This window comes from Salmo salar, chromosome 10 (assembly GCF_965601325.2).
Source record: "Salmo salar chromosome 10, fSalSal1, whole genome shotgun sequence".
Lineage (NCBI taxonomy): Eukaryota > Metazoa > Chordata > Actinopteri > Salmoniformes > Salmonidae > Salmo > Salmo salar.
In genome coordinates, this window is record NC_138300.1 from 38,707,917 (window position 1) to 38,730,221 (window position 22,305).

General features: G+C 44.9%; 1 protein-coding gene across 4 annotated transcripts in view; it reads left to right on the top strand.

The window, feature by feature from the left end:
- The window catches only part of LOC106560340 (CMP-N-acetylneuraminate-beta-1,4-galactoside alpha-2,3-sialyltransferase), an 86,618-nt gene that overhangs the window by 58,530 nt on the left and 5,783 nt on the right, over nt 1-22,305 (top strand). For 3 of the 4 annotated variants that reach the window (XM_014123174.3, XM_014123173.3, XM_014123175.3), the window contains 2 exons: nt 15,412-15,558; nt 20,477-20,623. In XM_014123174.3, the coding sequence (XP_013978649.3) occupies nt 15,412-15,558; nt 20,477-20,623 (294 nt within the window). The other variant, XM_082956998.1, reaches the window with a different exon arrangement.

A 22,305-nucleotide genomic window follows, 5' to 3' on the forward strand; every position in this document is an offset into this window, starting at 1 on the left:
TTTTGCAACCGTATGCCAGCTACAGTGGGGGAAAAAAGTATTTGATCCCCTGCTGATTTTGTACGTTTGCCCACTTACAAAGAAATGATCAGTCTATCATTTTAATAGTAGGTTTATTTGAACAGTGAGAGACAGAATAACAACAAAAAAATCCAGAAAAACGCATGTCAAAAATGTTATATTCTTGAGCAGGGGGACCTTGCGGGCGCTGCAGGATTTCAGTCCTTCACGGCGTAGTGTGTTACCAATTGTTTTCTTGGTGACTATGGTCCCAGCTGCCTTGAGATCATTGACAAGATCCTCCCGTGTAGTTCTGGGCTGATTCCTCACCGTTCTCATGATCTTTGCAATTTCACGAGGTGATATCTTGCATGGAGCCCCAGGTCGAGGGATATTGACAGTTCTTTTGTGTTTCTTCCATTTGCGAATAATCGCACCAAATGTTGTCACCTTCTCACCAAGCTGCTTGGCGATGGTCTTGTAGCCCATTCCAGCCTTGTCTAGGTCTACAATCTTGTCCCTGACATCCTTGGAGAGCTCTTTGGTCTTGGCCGTGGTGGAGAGTTTGGAATCTGATTGATTGATTGCTTCTGTGGACAGGTGTCTTTTATACAGGTAACAAGCTGCGGTTAGGAGCACTCCCTTTAAGAGTGTGCTCCTAATCTCAGCTCATTACCTGTATAAAAGACACCTGGGAGCCAGAAATCTTTCTGATTGAGAGAGGGTCAAATACTTATTTCCCTCATTAAAATGCAAATCAATTTATAACATTTTTGACAATCGTTTTTCTGGATATTTTTCTGGATATTAAAATGATAGACTGATCCTTTCTTTGTCAGTGGGCAAATGTACAAAATCAGCAGGGGATCAAATACTTATTTCCCCCACTGTATATGGTTCCTAATGTTTTGTTGCTTTAGTCTGTATGTCAGCAAGCGGCCAGGTTTTTCACCCATCTCCCAATAAGATTGATTAATGTGGAACAGTGAATTATCAAGCTTTTTTATGATATAATCTATTAAGCTTATATTTAGTAGCAATTATCTTGTTTAACATAGTTCTGTCTCTGTTTTGGGAGTATGAAGTGTCAAGAGGCTTAAGCTCACATTGTAGTGCGGTGAAGTGTAGATTGGCTGTCCTTTTCTTGAATGAAGCATAAGATATAATCCTCCCCCTCAAACCGAGAGAGTACTTTCCTATCTCTTGTTAGTTTGCTCAAAAAGAGATATCTAATCACTAATCATTTTTATAAATATACTATATTTTAACAGAGACCTGTTCAAGCGCCATATGCAGCTCCTAGGAGTCTGCGAAAACTGGGAAAGGCATATGAACATGATGAAATGACTATATTACCTATAGTAGAACTGAGAGAGATATCCACTAGCAACTGTGAGATTAGGAAGTAATCAATCCTAGTGTAAACATTGTGGGTGGGAGAAAGAAAGAATAGTCCCTCCCATCTGGGTGTATTAATCTCGAAATATCTTTTAAGCCTAAATCCCTAGCTGGTAGTCTTATTGCAGCTGCTGATTTACTCTCCAGACTATTTCTAGGCTGAGACCTGTCAAGATCCTTGTCTAGAATCTGGTTCAAATCACCCACCAATAATATTGGGATGTCACCCAGTTCTAAGAGAGTTTGAGAAGCAAATTGGGCCTGTTTGCATTAAGTGCAAATATATTCCAGAGAACAACTGAACGACCATCTGAATCAGTTAGCAGTTAGTTTCAGTAAAGTTCATGGCCTTATGTATGAGTGTCAGTAGTTGCTAGGAGTGGTGGTAGGAGTCAGGCGCAGAGAGCAGAGGTAAGGAACTTTGTGTTTATTAAATAAAACACAACACGATCGACGCCAACACAACCGGCGTGGAAAAATGCAAAGTGCCCAGAACAGGTGCACAGCATGCATAAAATATAACAGTAGTAGATCGCCAGCACATCCAAATACAAAACACAACCTGACGCTAAATAATCCCGCACAAACCTGGGCGGGCTAACCAGGCTTAAATAACCAAAATCAAAAGACCCAAATGAGGAACAGGTGCAAACAATAAGACATACCAAACGAAAAGGAAAAAGGGATCAGCGGCGGCTAGTAGGCCGGTGACGACGACCGCCGAGCGCCGCCCGAGCAGGCAGGGGAGCCACCTTCGGTGGGATTCGTGACAGTACCCCCCCCTCCTGACGCGCGGCTCCCGCAGCACGCTGCCACCGACCTCGAGGGCGACCCGGAGGACGAGGCGCAGGGCGATCCCCATGAAGGCGGTGGAACTCCCTCAGTAGTGGGGGGGTCCAAAATGTCCTTCCTGGGTACCCAGCACCTCTCCTCCGCGCCGTACCCCTCCCAGTCGACGAGGTACTGTAGGCCCCCCCCCCCCCCCCCCGAAGTCTGGAGTCCAGAATGGCACGTATCTTATACGCCGGGGACCCCCCAATGTCCAGCGGGGGGGGAGGAACCTCCGGCACCTCACCTTCCTGCATGGGACCAGCCACCACCGGCCTGAGGAGAGACACATGAAACGAGGGGTTAATACGGTAGTAAGATGGAAGTTGTAACCGGTAACACACCTCGTTTATCCTCCTCAGGACATTAAACGGCCCTACACACTGCGGGCCCAGCTTCCGGCAGGGCAAGCGGAGGGGCAGGTTTCTAGCCGAGAGCCAGACTCGATCCCCTGGTGCAAACACAGGGGTCTCACTGCGGTGCTGGTCAGCGCTCTTCTTCTGCCGTCCACTCACCTTTGTGAGTGCATCTTGGATGGCTCTCCAAGTGTCCTTCGAGCGCTGCACCCAATCCTCCACCGCAGGAGCCTCGGTCTGGCTCTGGTGCCATGGAGCCAGGACCGGCTGGTAGCCCAACACGCACTGGAACGGTGACATGTTGGTTGATGAGTGACGTAGAGAATTTTGGGATATTTCTGCCCATGGCACGTATCTCGCCCATTCCCTGGGCCGGTCCTGGCAATACGTCCTTAGAAACCTACCCACCTCTTGGTTCACCCTCTCCACCTGCCCATTACTCTCGGGGTGGAAACCCGAGGTCAGGCCGACCGAGACCCCCAAACGTTCCATGAACGCCCTCCAAACTCTGGACGTGAACTGGGGACCCCGATCAGAAACGATGTCCTCGGGCACCCCGTAGTGCCGGAAGACATGGGTAAACAGGGCCTCCGCAGTCTGCAGAGCCGTAGCCCATTCCAACCTTGTGTAGGTCTACAATCTTGTCCCTGACATCCTTGGAGAGCTCTTTGGTCTTGGCCCATTCCATTCCGGGGATTCGGGATGAGACGACAGGACTTCGAGAACCGATCCACAACGACCAGGATAGTGGTGTTCCCCTGAGATACGGGAAGGTCAGTGAGGAAGTCCACTGACAAGTGTGACCACGGCCGCTGTGGAACGGGGAGGGGGTGTAATTTCCCTCTAAGCAGGTGTCGAGGAGCCTTGCTCTGAGCGCACACCGAGCAGGAGGAAACATAAAACCGCACGTCCTTACCCAAGGTGGGCCACCAGTACTTCCTCCTCAGGTTCCGCACTGTCCTCTCGATCCCAGGGTGACCCGAAGAGGGGAGATTATGGGCCCATCGAATCAATCGATCACGGAGACCAAGCGGTACGTACTGAACACCTGCCGGACATTGCGATGGTGCAGGTTCCGACCGTAACGCCCGCTCGATCTCCGCGTCCAACTCCCATACCACCGGAGCTACCAAGCACGACGCTGGAAGAATGGGAGCCGGATCGATGGCCCTCTCCTCGGTGTCATATAGGCGGGACAGTGCGTCGGCCTTCGTGTTCTGTGAACCTGGCCGATAAGAGATCGTGAACCGGAAACGGGTAAAGAACATGGCCCACCTGGCCTGACGCGGATTCAGTCTCCTAGCTGCCCGGATGTACTCGAGATTACGGTGGTCAGTCCAGATGAGGAAAGGGTGCTTAGCCCCCTCAAGCCAATGTCTCCACACCTTCAGAGCCTTGACCACAGCTAACAACTCCCTGTCCACCACGTCATAGTTCTGCTCCGCCGGCCCGAGCTTCCTAGAAAAGAAAGCGCACGGGCGGAGTTTGGGTGGCGTGCCCGAGCACTGTGATAGCACGGCCCCCACCCCAGTCTCGGACGCGTCCACCTCCACTATGAATGCCAAAGAGGGATCCGGATGAGCCAGCACTGGAGCGACGGTAAACAGCTCCTTCAGACGACTGAACGCTCTGTTCGCCTCTGCTGACCAGCGCAAGCGCGTCGTGACCCCCCTACAGCAGTGAGGTAATGGGAGCAGCAACTTGACCAAAGCCCCGGATAAACCTCCGGTAGTAATTGGCAAACCCTAAAAACCGCTGCACCTGCTTTACCGTGGTCGGAGTCGGCCAATTACGCACGGCTTTAACGCGGTCATCCTCCATCACCACCCCCGAGGTGGAAATGCGATACCCCAAGAAGGAAACGGCTCGTTTGAAAAACTCACATTTCTCAGCCTTGACATACAGGTCATTCTCCAGCAGTCGCCCAAGCACCTTGCGCACCAGGGAGACATGCGTGGCGCGGGTGGCTGAATAAATCAGGATGTCGTCAATATACACCACCACCCCCTGCCCGTGCAGGTCCCTGAGAATCTCGTCAACAAAGGATGGAAAGACGGCTGGAGCATTTTTTAACCCATACGGCATGACGAGGTACTCATAGTGGCCCGATGTGGTACTGAATGCGGTTTTCCACTCGTCTCCTCCCCGGATACGCACCAGATTGTCCGTGCTCCTGAGGTCCAGTTTCGTGAAAAAACGCGCGCCGTGAAATGATTCCACCGCCGTAGCGATGAGAGGTAGTGGGTAACTGAACCCTACTGTGATGGAATTTAGACCTCGATAATCAATGCACGGACGCAACCCTCCATCCTTTTTCTTCACGAAAAAGAAACTCGAGGAGACGGGTGACATGGAGGGCCGAATGTACCCCTGTCTCAGAGATTCCGTGACATATGTCTCCATAGCCAACGTTTCCTCCTGTGACAATGGGTACACGTGACTCCTGGGAAGTGCAGCGTTTACCTGGAGATTTATCACGCAATCCCCTCGTCGATGAGGTGGTAATCGGGTCGCCCTCTTTTTACAGAAGTCGATAGCCAAATCGGCATATTCTGAGGGAATGCGCACAGTGGAAACCTGGTCTGGACTCTCCACCGTCGTCGCACCGATGGAAACTCCCTTACACCTGCCTGAGCACTCCTCTGACCACCCTCTGAGAGCCCCCTGTCTCCACGAAATATTGGGATTGTGATTGGCCAGCCAGGGAATCCCCAGCACCACCGGAAACGCAGGAGAATCAATGAGGAAGAGACTAATCCGTTCCCCATGATCTCCCTGCGTTACCATGTCCAGTGGCACCGTGGCCTCCCTGACTAGTCCTGACCCTAATGGTCGGCTATCTAAGGAGTGCACGGGGAAAGGTTGGTCCAACGACACCAGGGGAATCCCTAGCCTTAATGCGAGCCCACGATCCATAAAGTTTCCAGCTGCGCCTGAATCGACTAGCGCCTTATGCTGGAAAGAGGGAGAAAACAAGGGGAAAGTTACTAAAACGAACATATGACCAACAGGGAGCTCTGGGTGAGGTTGGTGCTGGGGATGCGGTAGGGAGGCCACTCCTCTCCCATCGGTCCATCCTCTCCATCATCTGGTCCATCGCTGAGCCGATTCGGTGGAGGATGGTGGTATGGTGGAGGACCCGTTCCTCCATCGATGGGAGAGGAGGGGAGGCTGCTCCTGCTGACTCCATAGCTGGTGCGGGATTCTGTCAGTAGTTGCTAGGAGTGGTGGTAGGAGTCAGGCGCAGAGAGCAGAGGTAAGGAACTTTGTGTTTATTAAATAAAACACAACACGATCGACGCCAACACAACCGGCGTGGAAAAATGCAAAGTGCCCAGAACAGGTGCACAGCATGCATAAAATATAACAGTAGTAGATCGCCAGCACATCCAAATACAAAACACAACCTGACGCTAAATAATCCCGCACAAACCTGGGCGGGCTAACCAGGCTTAAATAACCAAAATCAAAAGACCCAAATGAGGAACAGGTGCAAACAATAAGACATACCAAACGAAAAGGAAAAAGGGATCAGCGGCGGCTAGTAGGCCGGTGACGACGACCGCCGAGCGCCGCCCGAGCAGGCAGGGGAGCCACCTTCGGTGGGATTCGTGACAATGAGAATAGATACTCCCCTGCTTTGGCCTGTACCCGGGCTAGAGAAACCTTTCCCACCGAAGAGCATTTTAGTTTTTCTGATTTATTTTTATTCAGATGTGTCTCCTGGACAAAAGCTATATCCAACTTAGAAGACTTGAGATATGCTAACGTTTTTATTTTTCTTGATTATATGGTTAAGCCTTTAAGGTTCCAGTTAGCTAATTTTAATTCGGCTATGTTGGTCATTGAGTTATAAAGAAGTCATAATAAGCGAATGTATAATAACCTATACAGTATAGAAGTATTACAGTGGTGTAGATCTCCATGGCAATAAAGAAAAACAAACCTAAGAAAAAACATAAAACGTACGTGTGTAGAACTAAGTAGACTCCCAGCCAAACCTAAGAAAAAACATAAAAACGTACGTGTGTAGAACTAAGTAGACTCCCAGCCAAACCTAAGAAAAAACATAAAAACGTGTGTGTGTAGAACTAAGTAGACTCCCAGCCAAACCTAAGAAAAAACATAAAAACGTGCGTGTGTAGAACTAAGTAGACTCCCAGCCAAACCTAAGAAAAACATAAAAACGTGCGTGTGTAGAACTAAGTAGACTCCCAGCCAAACCTAAGAAAAAACATAAAAACGTGTGTGTGTAGAACTAAGTAGACTCCCAGACAAACCTAAGAAAAACATAAAAACGTGTGTGTGTAGAACTAAGTAGATTCCCAGACAAACCTAAGAAAAAACATAAAAACGTGCGTGTGTAGAACTAAGTAGACTCCCAGACAAACCTAAGAAAAAACATTAAAACGTGCGTGTGTAGAACTAAGTAGACTCCCAGCCAAACCTTTGGCGCTGGGGAGAAACAACACAAACCAACACATAGATGGGATTGATGAACTTGACAGTCACCCAAACTGTAATACCCTTTTGGGACATAGTTAGCATTTTATTTACAAAAATTCAAGGCTCTGTCACACACAAGGCTATAGTGCTTTGTTGCCGCTTACTGGCAAACCATAGTGATGTATTGAATAGACACTTCATGTTCAAATAGAGCCAATCAGAGGAAATGTGATTGGAAAAATCATTTTAAATTGAAGGCCCTTAAAAAATTAAAAACAAATTGCCTGCGCAGAATGAACTCGATCCCCCTCGATTTTAGATCAGTTTTTACCTGTTTGAATGCCATCCTCCAGTCGTAAACTCGTGTAGAATAGTCTGGGAAGAACATAATTGTAGATCCCTGTCATGTCACCTGTCTCTTCTCTCTCGCTGCTCTGAGAATTTCATCCTTCAACTGATAACGTAGTAATGATGGGCGTTGAACGGCGTCCCTCTTTCAGCTCTCTTCTGGGCGGGCCTGTGGGGACTCTATGTGCCCTCTGAATCTCAAGTGGCCTCTCAAACTGGCATTCCAGCATATTCAGGATTTCCCTCCGTAGGAACTGTATCATGTCTTTGTTTTCTGCCATCTCTGTTTTCCAAATGATCAACCAGGTCATGTAATTTTTGCAATTTTTGCAATTCCTTCTAGATTCTACCCAACCTTTCATTGTGACGGCGCCAAACTCCAATGTTGTGACACGGTCCTCTGCTTCGCTAACGCGGGTGGTCAGTGTATCGATTTTCCCTTCTATTTCCTTCATCGTGGTCTTGATTTCTGATGTATCTTGTTCAATATTTTGGGTGGACAAACTAATTTCTCTGATTTCGGAGGTAAGAAAGGTCAGGGTGGGCTCGCAAGTTGCAGTGTCTGGCGTAGCTGGCCTACCAAATTTCTATCAGCATGTTAAATGTGCAGCCAGACAAACTCTGGACCACCTTTACTCCACCACCTTTATTCCACACACTGGCCTGTAGGCAGCCTCCATTTTCTTGCATAGCTTGGACAGTTGTGTCTGCAGGGAATCCTTTGCGAGCTGTGATTTGCGGCTATCCCGGTTAGACATTTGTTATTTTTGGTTGTAACAAAATTTGCCTTTGACTTGTATGAGTATAACTATGCCCCAAAATGGGTAAATATCATTGCCAAAACCAATTTACTGTTGTGTTCGATGGAGCTCCTCAACTACACAGCCATCCTCGCCAAGAGCACACGTGACCTCCTCCAGAGTAATACTTTCACTGGGGCTGTTTGAACCTTGTTGGGCGGCAGGTGGCCTAGCGGTTAGAGCGTTGGGCCTGTAGAAAGATTGCCAGTTCAAAACCCTGAGCCGACGAGGTGAAAAATCTGTCGTTCCGGCCTTGAGCAAGGCAGTTGACCGCCAATTACAGCCCCTTGCACCTCTCTTATTCAGAGGGGTTGGGTTAAAAGAGGAAGTCAAGTTTCGGTTGGACTTTGTGTGCAATGATAAAAATACATTTATGTCTTCAGTTTTATCAGTTTAGTCATATTTTCCATTGTCTTATTTTGCATTCAAATCCCCCACTCCTAACTCATGTTTTTTTTAATCTAATTTAAAGTACATGACCAAAAGTATATGGACACCTTCTCGTCAAACATCTCATTACAAAATCATATGGAGTTGGTCCCCCCTTTGCTGCTACAACAGCCTCCACTCTTCTGGGAGGCTTTCCACTAGATGTTGCTTCCATTCAGCCACAAGAGCATTAGTGAGGTCGGGCACTGATGTTGGGTGATTAGGCCTGGCTCACAGTCGGTGTTCCAATTCATCCCAAAGGTGTTTGATGGGGTTGAGGTCAGGGCTCTGTGCAGGCCAGTCAAGTTCTTCAATGCCGATCTTGACAAACCATTTCTGTATGGACCTCGCTTTGTGCACGGGGGCATTGTCATGCTGAAACAGGAAAGTGCCTTCCCCAAACTGTTGCCACAAAGTTGGAAGCACAGAATCGTCTAGAATGTCATTGTAGGCCTAGCCCAAACAATGAAAAACAGCCCCAGACCATTATTCCTCCTCCACCAAACTTTAGACTTGGCACCATGCATTGGGGCAGGTAGTGTTCTCCTGGCATCCGCCAAACCCAGATTGGTCCGTCAGACTGCCAGGTGGTGAAGCGTGATTCATCACTCCAGAGAACACGTTTCCACTGCTCCAGAGTCTAATGGCAGCGAGGTTTACCTCACTCCAGCTGACGCTTGGCATTGCGCATGGTGATCTTAAGTTTGTGTGCTGGTGCTCGGCCATGGAAACCCTTTTCATGAAGCTCCCTACGAACAGTTCTTGTGCTGACGTTGCTTCCAGAGGCAGTTTGGTAGTGAGTGTTGCAACTGTGGACAGACTATTTTTATGCGCATCAGCACTCGGTAGTCCTGTTCTGTGAGCTTGTGTGGCCTACCACTTCACGGCTGAGTCGTTGTTGCTCCTACACGTTTCCACTTCACAATAACAGCACTTACAGTTGACCGGGTCCTATGACGGTGCCATGTTAAAAGTCACTGAGCTCTTGAGTAAGACCATTCTACTGCCAATGTTTGTCTATGGAGATTGTATGGCTTTGGGGCTGATTTTATTTACCTGTCAGCAACGGGTGTGGCTGAAATAACCGAATCCACTAATTTGAAGGGGTGTCCAAATACTTTTGTATATATAGTGTATTTGAAATCTTATCTAAGAGTTGTTTGTGGTCATATCGTGACTCATCTGATCATGCTGTTGTTCTTATGTAGTCTTTTCGCCTAGAGTTGATGTCCATGCCCGTGCAGAAATCTTATTGGCATAATACAAAAATCACCATCAAAATCCATCTGTTTCAGCTAGAGACTTCTGTTGTGCATGGACTGCGTCTCAATCTAACACATCCGCTGATGTCGGCCTTCTGCATCTGCGGTGGAAGGTGGCAGAGCTACAGCTGTGTTTGTCAGACCAGGAGACATCCCAAAAATCGGTCTTCTCATTTTTATTTTTTTATTTATTTCTCCTTTATTTAACCAGGTAGTCTAGTTGAGAACAAGTTCTCATTTGCAACTGCGACCTGGCCAAGATAAAGCGTAGCAATTCGACACATACAACAACACAGAGTTACACATGGAATAAACAAAACATACAGTCAATAATACAGTATAATTTTTTTTTTTTTAAGTCTATATACAGTGAGTGCAAATGAGGTAAGTTAAGGCAATAAATAGGCCATGGTGGCGAAGTAATTACAATATAGCAATTAAACACTGGAATGGTAGATGTGCAGAAGATGAATGTGCAAGTAGAGATACTGGGGTGCAAAGGAGCAAGATAAATAAAGAAATACAGTGTGGGGATGAGGTAGGTAGATAGATGGGCTGTTTACAGATGGGCTATGTACAGGTGCAGTGATCTGTGAGCAGCTCTGACAGCTGGTGCGTAAAGCTAGTGAGTGAGATATGAGTCTCCAGCTTCAGAGATTTTTGCAGTTCGTTCCAGTCATTGGCAGCAGAGAACTGGAAGGAAAGACGGCCAAAGGAGGAATTGGCTTTGGGGGTGACCCGTGAGATATACCTGCTGGAGCGCATGAAAACGTTTGTAGGGTACAAACGATTTGGGCTAGGAACTATGACCCCACCCCGAGACTCTCACAAACACAAACGTGTTCTCCGTTTTGCTCATGAGACTCGTCTGAAGGTAACCCAGTACAGACCGGTAAAAAATGAATGAAAAAATGAATAGGATTTTTTGGACCCCCCCCCAAAGGCTTAGACTCTTAGGGGTAGGGGAATTACTAGCCACATGTCAGAGAGTGAGATGGTCGTTTTGGGCTTCGTTTGGTTTCCATCTGGTTCTGATATCGGTAATTTCCTCACACTTTATCACTTCTTTATTACCAGGGAAACCACAGACGGATGTTGCGTCCCAAATGGCACCGCATTCCCTGTTTAGGGCACTACTTTTGACCAGGGCTCTCGTCAAAAGCATTGGAGTTCTGACACTTCTCTTCTTAATTCTAGAATCTCTACCACGGAAATGGGAAAAATAAAGTAAGGGTTAGGTTCGTGCCAGCGGAGGCCAATTAGCCATGGTATTTATTTGTGGTTGGAGGCTTGACATGACTCATGGAATGGGATGGGTTTTGTCAAAAGTAATCAAAGAAAATATTATTCCTATTGGATAAACAGACGTTCAGCTGGCTTTTATCTACTCCAGAACATTCTCCCTTTGAAGGAAAAACCAAAACAATGCTTCTGTAGCTGTGGCTTCATGGAGATGACGTTACTTCTGTGTTGGGTTAGATTGCCAAGTTAGTTATCTTAGCGTGCGGTACCTAGGCCTACATGGAAGGGCAACAAATCTCTCTTTTGGACAAAATAAAAAACAGATGATAAACGGCCTGTGCTGTGAGGTGTTCTTTACTTGTCTTTTATAAACCCCTAGCCCGTAAAAGGAACCCCACATGGCCCGTAAAAGTCACAGGGCTCCCTGAACTGGTCTGGGGTTCTCTGCAAATCCTCTATGAATTATACAGTATCTGCTTGGTGCAGGAGAGTGACCTCACAGAAAAAAAGCCCTGATTTCCTGTACGTCCTCCCACCCCAGTAGGCTAGGCTAGGAGCTGGAACTAGGTGGCCTCACACAATTCCAACTCCATCATCAAGTTGACGACTCGACAGTAGTAGGCCTGAGTTACAACCATGACGAGACAGTCTACAGGGAGAAGGTAGGCACTCTGATGGTGTGGTGCCAGGTAAACAACCTCTCTCTAAACGTTAGCAAAACAAAGGAGCTGATTGTGAACTTCAGGAGGAACCAGGCTGGACAAGCACCCATCATCATCAACAGGGACGGTCAGTAACTTCAAATTCCTCGGCTTACACATCTCAGAGTAGCTGAAATGGTCTAACCACACAGACACTGTAGTGAAGAAGGCACGACAGCTACTCTTCAATCTCAGGATGCTGAAGAAATGTGTCCTGTCCACGAGGGCCCTCAGTGTTCTACAGGAGCATCATCGAGAGCATACCGTCGGGCTGCCTCACAGCCTGGTACAGCAACTCCACAGCCGCGGACAGCAAGGCTTTTCAGAGGGTGATACGTGCAGCCAAACGCACCATTGGCTGCACACTGTCTGCCCACCAGGATATCTACAACACCAGGTGTCGCAGGAAGGCCAAGAAGATCATCAGGGACCCCAGCCACCCAAGCCATGCCCTGTTCTCCCCGCTTCAATCACACAGATGCGGGCAGTACAGGAGCATCATGGCAAAAACTGAAAGACTGGCCAATAGTTTCTACCCTCAGACCATCAGGCTGCTGAATCGCCACCGCTATGGACATCCCCCCCCCCCAACTAATTTTTATTTTTTATTTCACTTGGTCCCCACACCATCTCAATGGTCATGCAGCTCCCCCTATGGTCACTCCCCCCACCCCCTCAACAGTCTTTACTCTGCCTCCACCCTAATGGAAATGTTATTATTCATCACGGCCACATTTGTTATTATGTATATAGTGCTATTTCTATTGTTGTTTTTTATTACCATTTTCATTATTTTATTTCACTTAGTCCTGCATGTTGAAGCTCAAAGCCCGAAATGTTAAGTGTACTCTGCAATCACACCTGCGACTCTGTACATGTGACTATTAAACACTCTGAATCTGAATCTCCTCCCTGCCCCAGACCCAGCTTGAGATCTTGCTACAGTGGACTAGGACCTGGAACACTGTCTGTGTGACTGACGTGACAGGCTTCACATAACAAAAACATTCGCCGTTTGTACACTGTGTTGATTGCAGCAAGTTGAATATGAATAGGAACCTTTCACAATATACTGTATAATAACTAAAATAAAGCCAATTCCCAATAATTATGTATAGGTGTCATATTCTTTATTTATTACAGCATCTTCCATCACTATTCTCTCTCAGAACGACCAGGTGAAACCTGAGATCACATGTTTTTAGTTTTACTACAGCGGGGACTGTGTCCCTGGGCCTGGCTTTATGTGTCCCTGGGCTTGGCTTTATGTGTCCTTTGCTGTGACGTTGTTGCCCTGTCAGAACCAGAAAGGCCCTTTATTCAGAACCTGTCTGACAGAGAGGTGGGTTGTGTCTGGGCTTGTCCTGGGCACACAGCCAAATCCGCCTCAAAGCCACTTGGCCATATTTTATAGTCACTCTTTATTTGGAAATATCAAAGGCATCGCTCTGGTCTGTTTGTACAGGTGACTTGTGTTAAAATCCACTGACCAACTGCTAAGCGTCAGCTCTCACTTTGTCAGTTTCTCAGCTGAAGAGAGGAATGAACAACTAATCATGAGGCAGCAGTAGTGTAGTGGAGGGTATACGTAGGTATACGCCGTATACCCAATTATTTTTCAGTGGGCATTGTCTATACTCGCTTCTTAATCCCCACTGATACATATCAAAGTAGTGTAGTGGAGGTATACGCTGTATCAATTAATAGGGCTGATGGAACTGATCGGACTGTTTAGCTTAAAATGTTGCTAAACTATTATTTCTTCACTGTTCTAAAATGCGCACCGCACATGCAAACGCTTTCATGGACAGAGATGGAAATACCCGTTAGAAAGAGGGGGATTTAAAGATGCAACAACTATCATGGGTTGCTAATATGATTCGGATAATGTCTTTGGTTGTTAGACAATGAAAGAAAGTTGAAATAAAACCAATAGGGCAGAGTCTTTATACAAAATAATTGCCTCCATGTTTCTATGGTGGGATTTTGACTATAGGCTACTTTGAAGCAAGGTAAGACATGCCTCATAATATGAAGTAACATTTCCAGGTTTCAAACAATTAAGGAATAGGAACAATATAGCGATGCTAATGATAGACCTAGCTGTCTTCTGGCATTCCCAGAAACCTTCTCTTTTCAATGGTAACTAGCTACAAAGTAGCCTATGCCTACGTACCTGTCAGAATGATATCATGAATATTTGCATTAATCCAGTGGCCATTTATTTTGCAAACTCCATCTCATGTGCTACAGAAACATGGCTAATCAAACAATAATGCTAGGTGCCTGCACACTTGTTTTTCTGTTTAAAAAAGTGTGACTTTGAGAACGAAAACCTGAAAGAATTCTTGGAAATCTGATGCTGTGAATTCCTGACTCAGTTGAACTGTTTCAATAGTAGGCCTACTATTAGCCTACTTTCACAGTACAGCTTGGGTTGGCCTGACTGTGAAAGACCAATTTGGGATTTATCATGTTAAAGTCATTCAGAGTGCATGTCACTGTTTGTCATTGAATTTTTCACACAGTGCGCCTTTCCTTTCCACCCCACCCGGGTGTGCCATTTGGATGTTTTTTATGTGAGTATACCCACTTCTCCAGGCAGCACTACACCACTGTGAGGCAGAAGAACAAGAGAAGCAGACCTGGGTTCAAATACTATTATAAATAATTTAAAATACTTTATTTGTGCTTGGTTGAGCTTGCCTGGCTTAATGGACTAATAGAATCGTCCCCAAACTGAAAACCCCACCCATCTGGCACCAGGCAGTCTAGAGCAATTGCTCAAAGTATTTTAAAGGATTTCAAATAGTATTTCAACACAGGTATGATGAGAAGAGATGTTAAGGTGCTCTGAGCTCCCTGGTATTTGATATGCAACAGTTGAGTCTGAGAGCAAGAAGAGTTGTGCTTTAGGAGACCACCAACAGAGAGAGATCACATTGTTATTGAAAGTAGTTGTCACGGGTGTCGTAAGGATTAGACTAAAACGCAGCGGGAATGTGTATACTCATCTTCTTTTTATTAGGCAGAAAGAAGGAAAACCGAAACAAAACACACGTATACAAAAACAACGACGATAACAGTCTTGTCAGGCACACAGCTAAACAAGAAACAACTACCCACAAATCCCATAGAAAACACCCCTCTTAAATAGGACCTTCAATTAGAAGCAACTAGGAGCAGCTGCTTCCAATTGAAGGTCAACCCAACAAGCACCACATAGAAATAGACATACTAGAACATAACCCAACAAACCCCGAAACACTCTAAACAAACACCCCTCTCAAAACAGAACATAGCCCAACAAACCCCGAAACACTCTAAACAAACACACCCCTGCCACGTCCTGACCAAACTACAATAACAAATAACCTCTTATACTGGTCAGGACGTGACAGTAGTAAATGTTTTACTGATTTCTTAATTTATTATTACGGCTAGGGGCCATTTTTTCATGCTACAATTTCTCTAACCTTTATATTTCTCACTCTCGCTCTCTTTCTCGCTCGCTTGCTCTCTTTCTCTCTCTGTCTCTGTCTCTCTCTCTCCCTCCCCCTACCCCCCTCTATTTGTCTCTCTTTCTCTCTGTCTCTCATAGCATAGCACAGAAGGGTTCTGGAAGTCTGTGGCCCGTCATGTCCCCAGGGAGCCCAGTGAGATGAGGATCCTCAACCCTTACTTCATCCAGGAGGCTGCCTTCAGGTTCATCGGCCTGCCTCACAACAATGGACAGATGGGGAGAGGGGTGAGAGAATGGGAAACTCGCTGCTGTTTTCAGTCATAGGAAATTATGGCGGAAATATTATGTTTAAAAAAATTACGATCGGCATAAAAAAACACACAAAACAGGTCAGGAGCCCGTAAAATGGCAGCTATCCATATCTGCATCCTAAAACATGCAATGGTAAAGAAGAAGTACATAATACAAGGAAGTATAAGAACATGAACTTCTTGCTTGAATGATTTCAGTTACATATTTGATATTTCATGATATTAAGAAAATGTATTTCAAAAGAACAGAATAGCATATTTTGAGTTTAATTATGTTACTGTGCTTAGTTTGCTTAGTTTGTCACATGATGTTCAGTCTGCCTTCAAGTCAAAAGGGGCCTATGTTAAACAATAAATATGTTAATATGTTTTCACAGGGCTATGGCTTGAAAACATACCTAAATTCGGGGATGGATGGTGTTGCTGTACTCCTAATTATCACATTATCAAAGCCGCGATAATAGAGAAGATTGAAATACTGCTCGTTTTTAATTTAACTGCCTTTTTTCGTCAGCATGCTAGGCTAGCTAATGCTAAAGCATCCCATTAAATTCTACAACACTTCCGGCAGCAACTTTAGATTAGGGGCTGCAAAACTGTTTATCAATAATTAGTAAATGGTTTATAAGGATCTACATGAATCATCAACTGAGATATTAGTAAGTGCTCATATTTATAAATGCAATCATTAACAATAAACAATTATAAACTGGGTTGTTCAAGCCCTGAATGTTGATTGGCCGAAAGCCGTGCTATCTGAGACCATATAGCACGTGTATGACAAAACATTTATTTTTATTGTTCTAATTATGTTTGTAACCAGTTTATAATAGCAATAAGGCACCTCAGGAGTTTGTGGTATATGGCCAATATACGACCATGGGCTGTATCCAGGCACTCCGCATTGCGTTGTGTCTAAGAACAGCCTTTAGCCGTGGTATATTGGCCATGTACCACATCCCCTCGTGCCTTATTGCTTAAATATACCATTCATGACATACTGTATATAAATACATTTATATGTATATAAATGTTAAGACCAACCATTAATCAACCATTACATTTTTTAAATAAATAATATTATGAGTTTACAATAACTCCTTTACAACAGGTTTATAACTACATTATTAATAATTTACAAATTGTGAACATACTATGATCAAACACCTTATTAATGATCTTATAAATACTTGAAAGTAGTGTTTATAAATGTGTATTTAGAGATTGCTTATTGACATTTACAAATGTAGGAATAATTATTAATAAATGGTAAGTAAACTCTTTACAAACTGTTTAGAAATTGTTTATTTTAAGTGACCTTAATATAAAGTGTTACCAGTCCAAGTAACAGATTGGAATAGTTTCGATGTTATTATGTTATTTATATGTGACCCACCACTTGGATTCGTTTCTATGTAGCAACATTTGAAATTGTGTTTTTTACATTGGATAAAAGTAGAGACTACAGTTGAGGAACAATGGGAAAGTAATTCTGCTTTGAAAGTTGATAAACTTGCAACCCCACTTTTGTGAAAATGGCCGTGAATGTTTTGGTACACCTACTGGAGAGCTCATCTTTGTCAACACCCGTTCAGCATCGTTCACACCCTCTTAAGCCTTAGCCCCACCCATCTCTTTAAGGAATCACAGTGTAGTAAACAACCAAAGATTTCAAGACTAAAAGTGGTGAAAGTTGTAGTAAAAATACACTTTATCTAGACCTTGGTCTATATCCTAATCTGACTTTGGTGCACGTCATGTTGTTCTTCCAATAAAATCATAGTTTATTTGTTACATGCCCAGGAAACAGAATGTGTTAACGGTACAGGGAAATGTTTACTTGCATAGTGGAGTCTTTTGTTTAGACATGTAGCTAGCTAGCTAAACAATTAACCATAATCCCAACTCTAATGCCCCGTTCAATACAACTGGGAACTCTGAAATAAACTAGCTCTGGCTGGGAAAAATTGATTTGAACAGTTATCCAACTCGGGAATTCCACTCGGGCCTCTTTCTAGAACTCCGACTTTCTGACCTGAAGATCACTGATGTCACGATTTGACATCAGTGATTTTTTCAGAGTTCCTAATTGTTTTGAACGCTGCAATAATACCATGCATGAATCTGCAGGTAGCTAAAGATAACCAACTAGGTTCAATGGTACCTAGCTAATAGAAAGCTATAACTAGCAATGCAAATGGATTTCTGAGATACGAATAATATTACTACACAGATCATACATGTAACCTTAGCTAGCGAGCCAGCCAGCTAACGTTAGCTAGCTAGCAAACAGTACGCTTTAACTTGCAATGAAAACGACTTTCTGACCAAATTAGAAAGGTATAATATCTGAAAATGTAGCTAGACTCTTACTCGTATACATGGATGTACGCTTCTCCCTCTTTGTCATGGATACCATGGTTGCCCTTAGTTTGAAGATGTCATCCGGAGACAGGTGTTTTATACAACAGCCTGCTGTGATCTCTTTTGGACTCTCTCCGTATTTGACAATCACCTCTCAGCTTCCACCGGGCATTCCACTGATTTCAAAACTCGGTCAACCTCTTCCATTACAACGACACCGGTTCTTCCCCACCATCATCAGAAGACTACAATTTCTGGTTCAATGAAAATGTTTTTTACCTAAATCAGGGATTTCCTCATTGTCTGATTCATTTTCAGAGTCAGAGTGAGTCAGCATGGCACGATCGTCCTCCAGAAAGTAGTCTATCATAACTTTTTCCCACTGATCTTGGAAGATAGCGCTATTAACTTCAAGGCAGCAATGTTGAGCGCAGTAGCAAAAGTTTTTTTTTTAAACAAAGGTAGAAAGGATTATCCACACATACTGAGCAGAAGCACGCTACATGGCAAACCCAATCCGAAATCATCTCTCGACATGTCCAGCCCGTACATTATCTCAGCCAATCATGACTAGCGGGAAGGTTCCTGTATTTTTCTGTGGCTAAACCAACTAGGCTCGTAATTTAACAATGTTATTCGCATTTACAGTTGGCATACAAGTTTGTTATTAAGACACACATGTTCCAGAAGGATTTCTGCCAAAAAAACACATTTTGATAAAAAAATAAAACATTCAAATGCCTCTCCTGTGAGGTAGTGACATGCGACATACTCCTACCTTCTTGAAACGGGTCACATGTTTGAGTAGCATAAGATTAATTAATTGATCAATGTACCTGCAAAAACATAGATATTGAAACAAACAATTCATAAAATCAACCTGTATTAGAGCATGTTGGAAAATATGATAATGATGGGCGTGGTTTGGGTTCAACTCTGATATCTTAACACCAACATTGGGGTTATTTTACACCACTGAGTGTTAATTTAACTCTTAAATCAACACTAGAAATGTTACACTGAAAAATCAGCACAAGTAACACTGGCCAGTTTTCTGTGTGCTATGAAAGGGACCCATCTGCAGGCTTCCATACATTCAAGAACCTTTTATAATTCTGAAGAACCGTAGATGCCACGTCAAGAACACCACACTGAACTGAAAGGTTCTTTATCAGGAAAGAGTTCTCCAAGAGCTGAGGAAGAACCATTTCAGAACCATTTCAGAACCAGAACCATTCTGTCCTGTTTTCAGTGTACCCTAACACACTACAGACATACAACAGCCCCTCCAGGTGCCTTAGTTGGCTCTGCTCTGGGCTCTCCAGATGTCTCAGCAGCAATGAGTCAGAACACAAACTAACACTGTTTACTGTTAGAGTCCCGTTTGGATGTCAGCACTACTGGAACTAATATGGGCCAATGCCATGCCTCCAATCTCAGGAATTCAAAGATAATGTACACAAATTGTGTTCATTGATGTCCTTGAATCTTTAAGAGCTATGCTGCAAGGGGGCATCAAAATCAAGCTCAGAATTGTGTAGTTTGTGATACCCCTTCCTGACGGAAGGTTGTCATGGAAGTGTGAATTGAGGCATTAATAATCAAGACGCAAATACTAGTGAACAGCAGAACAGTGTGTACACAACACAGTCCTGTTTACCTGCAAAGATGCCCTTCTCTCTTAAGTAACATCCTCGTAACATCCACACCCAGTAGAGAGACGTGGCTGAGAGCCGTGGAGAGAGCAAGGACCTGAGAAGCATCGACCTGAGCTGGAGATGTACTGTAGAGGCTAGAGGTAGTTGGACCTTTTTATCAACCAGTAGCTTTTCAATAGCTGCTAGAGAAGATACCCTTCCTTGTTGTAACATCCACACCTATAGAGAGCCATGGAGGGAGCATGGACCTAGGCTGGAGATGTACTGTAGAAGCTAGAGGTGGTTGGTTTTAATCAGCCACCATGCAGTACGCCCGCTGCTATGCTCGCAGGATTAGCCCTGTCTGTCATTCACAGAGCTACACTGATAAGCCTTTCGGTATTAGCCTGCCTGACCACGGGGCTGTTGACCTGCTGCCTACAGCCTGGCACAGGGTCTGCCACAGTGTGTCTGTCAGAGGGAGAGTGGAAACCTTCAGCACCACAGATACACCTGCAGCAACACCCTCAAACACCCAGACAGCTGATAAGTTCACTTCGTTCCTACCGGGATGTCCAGCTATCTCAAGCAGCAGAAGTTCAAGCAGCACAGAGAGCGGGAGAGAGAGGGAGAGTGAGAGAGAGAGTGACGGGGGAAGAGAGAGAGGACGTTTTCCTTTCTCTCACCAGCTCTGTTAACAAAATAAATTGCCATTGTTTCCTTAATCTAAATGTGCCATGACCAGGTCTTTCAAAGTTCCATTCCATGTGTTCTGTTTTGGTAACCTTTTTACATTTCCCTTTAGTTACCCCATGTTCTATTCCTCCAATAGTTCTACTGCCATTCTGTCCTGTTTCAGGGAACATTTGTCTTCTCTTCTGTGTTTTCCAGAATATTCCGACACTGGGGACGGTTGCCATAACAATGGCCCTCCATAACTGTGATGAGGTAGCCGTGGCTGGATTTGGCTATGACATGAGCACCCCTCACGCCCCCCTACACTACTACGAGAAGATCAGGATGGCGGCCATCAAAGAGGTACCACTGACGTGATGACTGACGCCAGCCATTTACCACTCTTAAGGTTCACGTTGGGGCCTTGACACACACTCACACTCACACACACACTTACACACATCATGGAACAAAAGATTTCATGTAAATTGTAAAACAATGCCTTCATCTGACCTAAAGCAGAAGGTTTGTTTAGGTTTTTAGCAGAGCCCTGTTCAAATAATGGAAGCTGAAAGAGGGGCATGTGTACTGTATGCTGTCAGTCTGATGGGTAACTATGGATGAGGTTTGTGTCATCCTTACCCAGCAACTCACCACTCACCTACATGTTCACACACATGCGCACACACACACACACTCCATACTGCATCAAAGTGAGAAGAACTGATGGCTTAGTTCGGGGCCAATGTCAAAATAACTCCATTAAGAGAAGTGTTTATAAACGTCTTGTAAAACAGGAGGGACATTTAGAGACAAACTGACCTGAATATTTGAACCATGCACAGTAATTCTAAACTATTTTCAATGAAACCTGAGTCATTCTTTCTAGACTTTACTGTGTAGTGAACAGGTGTCGGATGGACGTTTGGCTATATCTAGACAGACTCAGATCTGCTTTAAGTCCACTCACTCAGACTTAGACTTGTGTGAGGTGAGGTGTTAGTCTCTGTGAAAGGGGTAGGTTGACCTGAATGATACAGACAGACAACCTTGTAGGGAATCACAGTTGTTCATGTCATGAAGTGAGTCATTCAATCCCTCATTCCAGAAGGCTATCCTACTAAGTTTGTGAAAGCGTTATGACAAGTTTAGATTTTGAAAGGGTTAAGTTGTGAAAGGGATGGTTTATGAATGAGTTACGTTGATCTGAAAGAGACAAACAGACAACCTTGTATTTCACCTGACTGTGTGTTGCCGTGGTATCGTCTGTTCTCTGAACCCTTAGTTACCGGAACAGAACAGCAACATCCATCCATCCATCCGCCCACTCAAAGTCAACAGCTATGAACCATACAGCCAGGGCTGTGTTGGTATGTTAGCATTCCCTGCTAAGCGTGTGTCTCTGTCTCCCTTTAAATTGTCTACCAACATCCTCTCTGTTTAGCTTGGCTAGTTTACTTCTCTGCAGGGGAAGTTTACACTGACCTTTCTCTCCTTATTTAATACCCTTCTCCTAGAGTCCTGTGGTTTCTCTCTAATGTTCATCGTGTTACTTCCCAGTTCCCACCACCACACGGGAGGCAAGATGTGGAGTAGGGTGTGGAGTAAGATCTGGAGTAAGATGTGGAGTAGGGCGTGGTGTAAGATGTGGAGTAGGGTGTGGAGTAGGGTGTGGAGTAAGACGTGGAGTAGGATGTGGAGTAAGATGTGGAGTAAGATGTGGAGTAGGGTGTGGAAAAAGATGTGGAGTAGGGTGTGGAGTAAGACGTGGAGTAGGGTGTGGAGTAAGACGTGGAGTAGGATGTGGAGTAAGACGTGGAGTAGGATGTGGAGTAAGACGTGGAGTAGGATGTGGAGTAAGGTGTGGAGTAAGATGTGGAGTAGGATGTGGAGTAAGATGTGGAGTAGAATGTGGAGTAAGATGTGGAGTAGGATGTGGAGTAAGATGTGGAGTAAGGTGTGGAGTAGGGTGTGGAGTAGGGTGTGGAGTAGGATGTGGAGTAAGATATGGAGTAGGATGTGGAGTAGGGTGTGGAGTAAGATGT